We start from the raw sequence: 12641 nt of genomic DNA on the forward strand, positions 1-12641 counted from the left end.
CACAGAAATGCTGGTACCTAGGGATGTGACGGTGAGGAAATTTCCCCACCGGTTAATTGATGTGTGACAACAACGGTAATACCGGTATCACCGGCGGAGGCTTTTAAATCACTAATTCTATCTAACCGAAAGTAACATGCACACGACCGCTCTGAACTGAAAACGCGCCAGTGCGCACACACCGTGACTGACCGCTCGTCTGTAAATGCGCGCTCTGTGAGGCCATGGGTGCGTCTCAATCAGTTCTCTAGTTCAGTAGTCAGGGCACTGATCAAGCATTGATCAGTCTATGATTGAGATGCACGCCATGAATGCACACTGTTAGTTCGTCCGTAAAGCCTCGTTTATACTCGACGCGCCCGCACGAGCGCGAGGGTGCGCGCGGCAAAAATAAATCCGCGCAGCAGCGTAGCGCGGAGGCTCGCACTGCGGAGCCAGGCGAAAGTAAAGAATGCGCGCTCTGTGCGGCCGTGCACATTTTACTTTCGGTTTTTAATTAGCGCCAATTCGGCTGCGGGTTGCTTGAATTGTGGGTTCATTAGCCTATTATTTTTAATGAAAAACACAACAACAAAACAAATGACAAACTCCCTTAAATAGGCGCTTTTACGTTTCGCTTTGAAACCAAATCTTCCGCGATCATCTCAGTCAGCTCCTCACTCTTAAATCTGATGAATGACTCCTGCCGCTGCCGAGACTCACGGTCGGATCCTGCTTTATTAAGCAGACACGTTCAGTTTTTATTTGTACTGTCTGTTCTCTAACTGAACTAAATTATTTTATTACTATAAAAAAAAATCAAAAAGACGGTGGGCGGTGCCACGGTGGGCAAGTGATGTAACCGGTGTGGAGTCTGGACACCGGTAACACCGACAACACCGACTATCGTAGCAAGCCTACTGGTACCTTAAACTTTTTTTTGTAATGTGGTTATGGTAGTCAACCCTTGACAACCCTAGTTGCTCTCATATTTTTACTGTAAACTTCTGGCAACCACAGCTGCCTATAAGTTATATTACTGTTAATTTCACAGATTGTTTTACAGTTTACTGTCTGCTTGTAGCATTTGATGATGAAGTGTTTGTGTCATCACAGGGAGATGGAACAACTGGCAGTACAAGTTATGAGGGATGAAACTAATGATGAAAATAAAACCAAAATAAAATAAAATAGTAGTAATTTCTTAAAGAATCAAATAAATAATTCAATATTAATTTTGTAATATCTTAAAACCAGACAGAAACTTTTGAGGATTTATTATACATTACATTTATGGTTTAAATGATGAATACACTGTCCTTTAACTGAATAAAATAGACTACGATTACTCTCAACCAAGCAAAACATGTAGTTTGGTGTTATCACCAACAAGCCAACAGCTCTGCAAATTTTTAGATATGAGTCATGTAAGTTACTGCTGACTCATTTATCATTCTATTGACATGGAAACCCAAATACACATATTTTTAGAAAAGACTTTGGCGCTATGAATAATTAAATATGCAGGGGGGAATATTAAAAGCTATCCTCTTTGCCAGTATGTAAAATACGGATCAGTGTGTTTTGTCAGACTTATTTCATGTATAATATTAATAACGCACAATTTTGCACAATTAAATGCTTAAATTCTTTATAAAAGTCACTCATTTCATTATTTTCAACATTTATTTGGAACCAGGTTGCAAGCCAAATGATACGACTAATAACAAATGAATACGCCTCACATTACACATTACGTAACATTTGAGCTAAAAATAAAAGATTGATATACTCACACCTGTCACTGCATATACCATTAATTCATTATTCATGCACTAAGCTGCTGCTTGGCAACAATAAACTAAACTCTGCTTTGTGTTGTGCCTAACAAACACCCCTTAATAACAGGTTCTACCCCTTCTTTACTCGTTTGGAACACATCCCGCTCTACCGGTTAAGAGGTTTCTATCGTTGCAGGGTATATACTGTCTGACCGCCCAGCCCTAACAGTGTGCAATAAAGCCATAAAGTCCGCTCAACTTGTAGGTTTAGCAATCACTTCGTTGAAAGGCTTTGAATCTCCACACTGTCTGCCTGTGGCCTCTCCTCCCACAAAAGAGCTTGCACGGCCCCTATGAAACACAAATAAATGTGCTGCACATCAGTCTTTCATTGATTTCACAACAAGGAGTTGGTTTTCCTCCAGTGGGCCCCAGGAGGAAACGGGACCTGCACTGAGTGGTCTTGAAAGTATTTTTGTGTAGCAGGGTATCGTTCTCAGGGTGTGCAGCTGAAAAAATAAAATCTTCAGAAGGGCCTTGACACTCAGGTTTAGGTCAACTTTGAGTTTCCTGCTAAGAAATGGCAAGGCAATGCTCACTCTGATGATGCTGTAGGTTTGACTTACTTTGAGCCAGATGTTGAGAGTCTCCTAAAGCACATATGGTTCAACTCTTGGGACTAAATGTATTTTGCCTAAACTGACAAGGTGCATAGCCATTAGGCCTTTGAACTGTTTAATATTACAATGAATTAAAAACAATGCAAGATGTAGCCTCCAAAGCTTGCATTCTGCAATGGAATAAAACTGGAAAAGAGACATTTCAAGAGGGCTGATATTTTACAACAGATTCTGTCTTGGTTTAATTTGTAACCTTTTTCAATGGCAGCGCAAAACAAAAACCCTATAGTTTATAGTACAGTTGTATAAAAGAAACAGGACATTCACAATTGTAAATCTTAATTGCATATAATTCTTCTTGTAAAGTCAGATTTGTTTAGCAGAAAAAGTAGAAATATAAGTTTATTATATTATAAGGGTGCAGTTGTTTCATGTAGCGTAATTTCACAAAATCTAGTCAGACCATTCTGTTTTTGCTTTAAATCTTGAAATCATACAATCTACATAAAAAACAACTGTCTGCTCATGCTGCGTGTAGTATCTTTGTTTGGATATTATAATCATGATTAAAAAGCTGCGTCTCTAATTTGAATGGCTACAGATATTTTTTGTTTAAGGCCAGTTTGCCAGTTATAGAGCAAATAAACAAATACATTTGTTTAAAGAAAAAAAGAACAAGCAAGAATCAGCCAGTATAAAAACGGCAATCAGAATCGGCTATGATTGATGCATCCCTAAAAAACACTCGAAATAAAAAAAATGAAGTAGAAGCTAAAAAACAACAGTCACAGCATCTAAATTTAGGAATCAGACAAATGGCTCTAAAAGATGATGCATAAACACCAATGATCCAGAGTAAAGAAAATGAGGACAAACCTGTTCTCAGAGGCCAGCTTAAAGGGATTGTTGACCCAAAAATGTAAATTCTGTCATTTACTCACCCTCAAGTTCCAAACTTGTATGAATTTCTTTGTTCTGCTGAAGACAAAAGATGATATTTTGAAGAATATGGGGAACTAAACAGTTGATGGACCCCACTGACTTCCATAGTAAGGGGGAAAATACTATGGAAGTCAATGGGTTCCATCAACTGTTTGGATTTGGACGTTCTTCAAAATAACATCTTTTGTGTTCAGCAGAACAAAGAAATTCATAGAAATGCACAGGTTTGGAACAACTTGAGGGTGAGTAAATGATTTTTAGGTAAACTACTCCTTTAACTACAGGGCTCCAGACTGCGACCAAATGGTCGCATTTTGCGACTAAAATTTGAGAGTGTGCGACTGAATTTAACATCCAGTCGCACATGTGCGACCATTAAATTTGCCTGCTGTCGGTACTGGAGAAATTAATAAAATACACTTACTATTTATAATTGGTAGACGTTATATCTGGCAAATTCTATCTTTGCCAGCCGTTTCTATATGAGATAATATTAAACCATTTGTCCGTGATGGATTTTTGCTATTCGCAATCCAGAAGAGAGAGAAAGCGAGCGAGCGCTCTCACGTGGAGCTCCAGCCAACGCAACACACATTCAGCTTAATGAGTGACGATGGCCAAGAGAACTACACAAAAGTTTAGTCTGCTTAAACTTTAGGGATGTGCTGTGATATTAATTTTATTTTATTTTCGATTTCGGCTTCCAAGAATTATAAAAAGATGATATGAGGTAAAACTATTCCTATAGCCGTGTTCCGTCGAGCGCGACTTCCTTCCCTTCACAGCCTTGCGCTGTCATTTCTCCCTAAACCTAAACTTAACGTCAGAATCAGTGATTGTTGTAAACTGCAGTCTCTACAGTTGCTAAACTGCGGGATGTGTTTGATAATAAAGAGCTATTAAATGCACAATAATCCGCGCAAGAGACGCTGTTTCCAACTTCAAGGCGGCTTATGTGTGTGTGCTGTGAAATGGACCGATTTGCACTTAATATTTTAGGCTTTGTGTGCGCGTCTAAACCATCAAATACACAACAAATAGCCTGTGTCAGAATGACCGGATTGGAGAGTAGTTACTTTAACATTTTATATCTTAAATGGGCGTAAATAGTTTGGAGAAATAGGAGAATATGATATTATTAGTTCAGCGTTCTGTCTTAAAGGGGCAGCGTCTAATAAACCTGCTGACGATTGAGCCATTCATTCAAATCGAACAAAAGGCAAATAGAAAATATTCACATCTCTTGAATGAATAACTTTAGCTTTTATAAGCGTTAATCTATCAATTTATACAGTGAAAACTATGCAGTGTTATTTTACAGTTCATTACTTTATTGTAGGTTTGTTCTTTCTAAGTAATATTAATGTTAGCAGACCTTCCGAATGCCTGCACACTGGTCCATTTACAAATAGATGTTTTATATTTTTGTTCAAACATTGCTGTTTCTTTTGCTATAGATATTTTACTTTTCAGATTATAAAGCCATGTTAATTATGTTCTTAATTATGTTTTTTTTTTCTTAAAAAAAAAAAAAAAAAAAAAAATTATATATATATATATTACGGTAAACGGTAAAGTATAATAAAAAGAACCGAAATTAAAAATTGGAAATTAGTAGATTTGGTTAGCATGTTGATTTACGGTGTGCGCCCCTAAATTTTCTGGTTGTGCCCCTAAAATTTTCAGTTGGGGGCCACTGTGCTCCTGGTGAAAAAAGTTAGTCTGGAGCCCTGAACTAACATGAGGTTAACAGACATTGCTACATTTTCTCCTCAACATTAGCATTTACCTGCTAACATCATAGTGCTTACCGCATTTTAAAGACCAGTGAGAGTTTTGTGTGTTTATTATGTACAGTTAATGCTTTAAAATTCAAATGGAAAAATGGCAAACCAGGAAAACAAAACACAGCCCTGAAAGTGTCCACGCAGCACATAAGCCCACAGCATCATTTCAAACAGACGATATGGTCTTGACTTCTCATCAGCTTGCCATAAGCTTAAAGTTATTGTCCTATATTTGAACTTCTACATCGTAAACGCTGTAAAATCCGAACCGCAGAATTATAACCTTTAACTAGCAAGGTGGACTGTAATTGGGACTTGCTGGTTTCTCTGACTGACTCCATTGCCTCCTAACTGCTTGCTAGTGACTCTTGCACATAAGGGGACCACGTTGGAAAATGTGCCTTTGTTCACAAAATAAACCAAAATGATCCTCTTTCTGCCGTTTGCAAATGAGCTACCAAACAAGGACAGACACAATCATTTAAATCTTTCCAACCCTAAAGGCAAATGTGCTGTTTTTGTTGTAGAGATCGACTGATATGTTTTAAGACTAGGGGTGTAACAATATATTGTGTCACACTATCGCAATACAAAAATGCAACAATATGCATCGTGGATAATTCACCCAAAATGAAAATTACTATGTGAGAATTTATTTTTCAAGTTTACAGAGTTTTAGTGTCAGTACTACATTAAACTAATATATATAATGATGAATATTATAATAATGCAATGAGAGAATATTTCTGGGTCCTGATACCAAATGTCTTATGTTACCAGTAAGAAGTAAATGAATCGGAATTATTTTAAATATATATTCAGACAGTGACAGAGAGCATATTCGTCTAAAATAATTCTGTATTTTCAGCTTCAGAATCATTAATATTTTTACATACATTGTCCTGTGCATTGCGTTACCAGCACCAAGTCAAAGCCTGTTCATTTCCACCCCAATAATACAAAATTTAGCATTTTAAATCAACAGTACATTTTTTGTTATCCTTTTACCATATGTCTAATTTGTCTAATTATTTTAAACGAATATGCTTGCACTCTGTCACTGACTGAATATTTATAATAATTCAGATTCATTCACTTTTTAGTGTTAACATAAGACATTTGGCATAAGGACCCAGAAATATTCCCTCATTGCATTATTACAATGTACATCATTATGTATAGTTGTTTAATGTAGTACTGAAGTATCGCAATAATATTGTAACATGAGTTCAGTATCATGATATGTATCGAATCGTGACACCCCTATTTAAGACGGATTGTTTTTTATGTTTGAGTGTTCAATAAGCGATTTACACTGTTTATTATTAATTTATATACTTATTAATTTATGAACACAATATAAACACAATAGTACATTAAAAAACAGATTACAACAAAAATTCCAATATGACATTTTTATTATTAATAATTGTTGTTTTATTAATTTAATGATGATTATTATTATAGTTAAAAAAATTGAGTCTAAATGGGTGCAATATATTGTACTTTGTTTTAGCATATGTCTAACTTTTCTAACGTTTATTACGTTATACACTTAATTATTAACGGATGTAAAAAATTATTAATGGAGTTAAAGTTATTAACTTAATTATTAACAGATGTAAAAAATTATTAACGGATGTTCTATTCATTTTCTGTCTGTCTAATTTATTTATAAAAAATAAAAAAAATCTGTTCTGTGCTAGATTAACTGAGACTTGTTACAGCACTTGCATATTGTTGCCCTTGACTGTTCTAGTTGCTTCTATTGCCCTCATTTGTAAGTCGCTTTGGATTAAAGCGTCTGCTAAATGACTAAATGTAAATGTAAAAAGTAGGGGTGCACCGATCCGATATTAGGATCGGATATCGGCCGCGATACTGACAAAATAGCTGGATCGGGGATCGGAAAAATTAACAGATCCACAAGCCGATCCAGGTGTTTTTTTCCGTCGCAGCAGAACCTACGTCATTCGTCAGCTTCACTTGTGTCGCATGCTAGAAGGGAGCGAGCCAGAGAGTCGGCTGTGTGGAGGAGATATTTCACGCTTGCCACGCCAACTAGTTCGTCGCTGTTTCGAGGGTATTACTGCAAAGTCAGGGTCTTTCCTGCATTGACATTTTTTTGACGGCCAAAGCCTAATTTGATGAGTTATTGTGATTTACGAGTGATGTAGAACAGATGCTGCGCTTGTGACTGCGTGACAGAGAGACCGATCTGAGAGCTCCTCCCCCGCGCGCGCTCTCTGGGTCTTCAAAATAATCAGTGTTCGCTCTCATATTTCACATATTAGTCCAAATCAAAAGCTCGGAAGACCGAAACCATGTTGCACGTGACACATTCGGACAATTTTGTCCTTGAATTATCACTGGGTGTGAATTGCGCTCAAAAAACATTGACTCTTCTCTGACCAGCTGACATAAAGCATACTTTCAATAAGCGGGAGACAAATTATATCCAGTTATGAAGTGTTTTCTGTGTGTTGACATCTTTCGCGATGTTCTAACAGACGGGATTCGCACACAACGCGTCTGCTAATGTCCGATTCGTGACCTAATGACTCCTTTGAACCGAATCATTTTAACGACTGGCCAGAACAACTGATCTGTCCAACACTGAACTCATGAACTCAGTTTATTAATTTACTCAGAACGCAACTGAAATGAGAACACAAGTGTGCTTACCCATTTTAGCAAGAGTGGGTAGTAAGAATTATTTTTAATTATCAACAGTATTTCATCTTATTTCTGTTGACAATGTGTAGTAAAATAAATAGGCCTAGCCTACAATCATTTAATCTGGAGTGAGGTGAAACCAGAACAAAGTTGTTATTAGCTAGCTGAAAATTTTTATTAAATTGCATATGGTAGAAAATTAGACTATTTGTTAATTTGTAATGCTACTTTTTAATATTGATATGATTATATACCAAAACAAATATCTGTAGTGTAAAAAATGTTTGGTAACTGTCAGATTACTATTGTATGTTTGACCAATACACTGTTTTTTGTTTCCACTGCTACATTTTATTTATTTAAAGAAGTTAGATTACATTCTATTTTAGATTTGAATGCACAATTGTTTTTTAAATAAATAAGAATTCAACACCTTACATACATCTGTTATTTTGTCTTAGTTATGTTTAGTTTGTAAAGTCTGGTGCCTTTAGTCTCTTCAAGGAAGGTATAAGGTGGAAGATATACAGTTTATTATTAATTCAACAATATATCGGATCGGTATCGGGTATCGACAGATACACAAAGCCCAGGCATCGGTATCGGTATCGGGACTGAAAAAGTCGGATCGGTGCACCCCTAGTAAAAAGCTAAATAGTTAGTAAACTAAATACGCAAGTTATCTAACCTATGAACAATGTTGTTTTCCTTAATGGACTAAACAAATTAATTTTGATGTCATATAGTCATGATATCAAAGAACTAAAGAACTGATTAAGTAGAAAACTGTACATCTGTGGTATAAATTATGTGAGACATCTAATGTTGAAAAAAAAGAAAAAGAATGAGGTTAGGCAGACATGCTTTTTGAGTGCCTGGGGGAAAAGTAAAAACTTTCTTTCTATACGTGTTCAGGCCTGTCGAATGACATCAACCATAAGTTAACATAAGGGAGAGGAAAAGTTCAGCGAGATGAGTCAGAAGTTTATGACAGCTCCACCTTAACACAAAAGTCCCAACAAAAATCTTTGTAATAAGCGTCAACACAAAAACATTCACTGACACGTCCACTGCCATATGAATATTTAACACAAGAACATACAGCAGTTCACTTATGATGGCAAACTAGATACTTAACAGATAAACACTGGCTTGCTGCTTCTGGTTCTTTTCTTACAAATAACAAGAATCCTTCCCAAAAGGCAGGTTTAAAAAAAACGTACCACGCTTTAATTTAACAATTGAACTAGACCACATATAGGTTCGAGAAAAGGATAACGTAAATCTATGTTTACAATCTTCAATGTGCAAGCATGGATGCTACTAGGCTAACCAGTCAAATTAAGAGCGAATTAAAAACCCGAGCTTCGAAAATAAACTACATGTATGGAAAAAAGAGGATTCAACTCACACGACAGATCTTGATATGATCCAGGACACCATATTTTCCTCAGGATTGCGCCGAGCAGGGAGAGATGCTAGCTAAGCTAACCTTACTTCAACTTCAGTGTACAACTTCAAACGAAGACAAACATTAACGGTCTCCTAAAAGCCTCCGCTCGTTCATTACTCGGTATTATACACGAACATCTCGTATAAAACTAACTATGAAGTCAGTATTAGTTAAACTAATGGCACTCTTGTTGTGCCCATCTTCTTCTTGCTCTCAACACCGATGCCGTTTCTGTAAAAGGTGCGCTTTCACGTTGACGTCAGAGATAATTTGATTTAAGGGCCGGATTTTCCTGTTACGTGATTGGCTAATATGATTTGTTTACATGAAACTCAGGCGTTGGTTGGCTGGTTAAAATGTTTGTTAAGTGACGTGTTTTTAATACGCAAACACCAAACTCTCATCGCATTCGATGCTGATACGTTTATTTACACCGGGATGGGGTTCAGACCAATCAAATATAAAAGCGTTGAAAATAAAAACTCTTACATCTTGTTGGCTCTAATGCAAAAGCAGTTTGGGGGAATGTTGTGTCGACCTACTCGACCCATTATTAGGTCAATATTAACACTTGTTTCGATTCTATTTCTATTCTATCTACGTATTCTATTTAACAAAAAAACAACACCATTGCTACGTGTTACTACACTAACTGGGACTTGTCACAGCACTTCGCCTACTATCTATCTATCTATCTATCTATCTATCTATCTATCTATCTATCTATCTATCTATCTATCTATCTATCTATCTATCTATCTATCTATCTATCTATCTATCTATCTATCTATCTATCTATCTATCTATCTATCTATCTATCTATCTATCTATCTATCTATCTATCTATCTATCTATCTATCTATCTATCTAATTCTTAAAAAGGATCCGAGGTCAAAATTGACAGGTTTTAACCCTAGACTTCTTTGAACAAGTTGCAAATGCTTTGGTACATCCATGCAAATGATTGTGTACAATTCTCTGCTGTTTCCTAAATTATCAATTGCTAATTTCATGTTGATCAAAATGTATTACAGTTTTTCTCAGGCGCTTTGGTACATTTCTCGAATCATCCTCGACATTTGCAAAACAGTGCATTTCTCAAAACAATTCGTACAAATTGCAAAACGCCATGGATTACCTGCAAAAGCCAGTCTCTTGCTCAATCCTTAGTTCATCTCTCAAAAGTAAATATCTGTGTCTGTGATCAGAATGACAAGACCGTGTGTCATTGTGTACAGATAAGACAGTCAAACTGCTCAGTCATGTTGTCAATATAACAGTGTACTCTGGAGGGATGTTCTGATGTAAACTATGACTAAAGTTTTGATGACAATTATTGTAAATTGTAGGTTACACCTTAGTGTATGTGGGAGTGTGATTGCAAGAAACTGGACAAGATTCACATTAACGCTTTTACTGTTTGTAATTTGTTGACAGACCATGTCATTGCGATACAGAAAAAAAAAAGACAGCAAGCATTTGCAACTTGTTCACAGAAATGAGAAACTGCTTTTGATGTGCACAAGTGGCACAATGATGTGAAGATTGAACTGGTAGTTTTTGAGAATTTCAATTCTGATCTGAGAAATGTCAAAGCAACTGAGAAAAACTGTATAACGGGTCTCTGTTGAATAGTCTCAACTCCCACAACATTTAGGCATTGGTTCATAGCATAAGTCTTTTTATGCAAAATGGTTGAACAAGTTGTCATAATATGTCAAGCATATTTCTATACATTTCCATTAGACTGTTTTTCTAAAGATATTCGTTGTGATGTGGATGAGAATTGCGTAAATGTGAACCTTGTCCAGTCTCTTGCAATCACACTCCCACATACACAAAGGTGTAACCTACAATTTACAATAATTGTCATTAAAACTTTAGCCATGTCTTGGAAATTTATAGAAATATGCTTGACATATTATGACAACTTGTTCAACAATTTTGCATGTAAAGACTTATACTATGAACTAATTCCTAAATGTTGTGGGGGGTGAGACTATTCAACATACATTTTGATCAACATGACATAAGCAATTGATAATGTATAAAACAGCAGAGAATTGTACATAATCATTTGCATGCTGTACCAAAGCATTTGCAACTTGTTCACAGAAATGAGAAACTGCTTTTTTGATGTGCACAAGTGACACAATGATGTGAAGATTGAACAGGTAGTTTTGAGAATTTCAATTCTGATCTGATAAATGTACTAAAGCGACTGAGAAAAACTGTAATCGCATTCAAAATAAAAGTTTGTGTTTACATAATACATGTGTATGTCCTGTGTATAATTATTACACACTCCTTCAAGTATATATTTAAGAAAATATTAGCATATATATATATATATACATATATATATATATATATATATATATATATATATATATATATATATATATATATATATATATATATATATATATATATATATATATATATATATATATATATATATACATACATATATATATATATATATATATATATACATATATATATATATATATATATATATATATATATATACATATATATATATATATATATATATACATATATATATATATATATATATACACATATATATATATATATATATATATATATATATATACATATATATATATATATATATATATACATATATATATATATATATATATATATATATATATATATATATATATATATATATATATATATATATATATATATATGTATATGTATATATATATATATATATATATATATATATATATATGTATATATATATATATATATATATATATATATATATATATATATATATATATATATATATATATATATATATATATATATATATATATATATATATATATATGCAAAAAGTTCCTGAATCCCAATCTTTAGAAATGGTAATTTCCCTCTTTTATATTTCCCTCTTTCATATTGAGCAATACTCGTGCATTATATCTATATCTGAATATAATAGCAATCTCTCCAAGAAAAGAAGGACAGCATAAGGCATACACATCCACCAACAGATGACATCTGTGAATTGTGGTCTCTCTATCTTATTGTTCCTATCAAGAGAGATGTTCTGCGTCTTGCAGTTTTGTGTAGCCTAATTAAACATCTGAGGTGTTAAGCATCTGATTTTCTCTTTGTGTTTTAAGTATAGCCTACATGTTGGGTTAATATAATAACACGTTTTTTTACTCTTAGCAGAAGGTAATTATTTCTTTCATCTATCCTTTCTTTCATCTGTAATATGTTTAATGTTGACATAATAATGGGTCTATATTAAAGTGAATAAATGCAACCATGCAATCATAGTACATTGCATCTTGTAATTAGGCCTACGCATTACATAAACACTGCGTGTGAAGAAATATGAAAAATGTATTACTATTGT

General features: G+C 34.5%; 1 protein-coding gene across 1 annotated transcript in view; it reads right to left on the reverse strand.

Moving 5' to 3' along the window:
• The window catches only part of reep3b (receptor accessory protein 3b), a 46808-nt gene extending 37286 nt beyond the window's left edge, over positions 1 to 9522 (reverse strand). The window contains exon 1 of the mRNA XM_079801758.1: positions 9197 to 9522. Coding sequence (XP_079657884.1) covers positions 9197 to 9228 — 32 coding nt within the window. The 5' untranslated portion in view covers positions 9229 to 9522. The remainder of the gene's footprint in view (positions 1 to 9196) is intronic.
• Between the last annotated feature and the right edge of the window lie 3119 nt (positions 9523 to 12641).

The sequence above is a fragment of the Gobio gobio genome (assembly GCF_949357685.1).
Source record: "Gobio gobio genome assembly, chromosome: 20".
In the NCBI taxonomy this organism is placed as follows: domain Eukaryota; kingdom Metazoa; phylum Chordata; class Actinopteri; order Cypriniformes; family Gobionidae; genus Gobio; species Gobio gobio.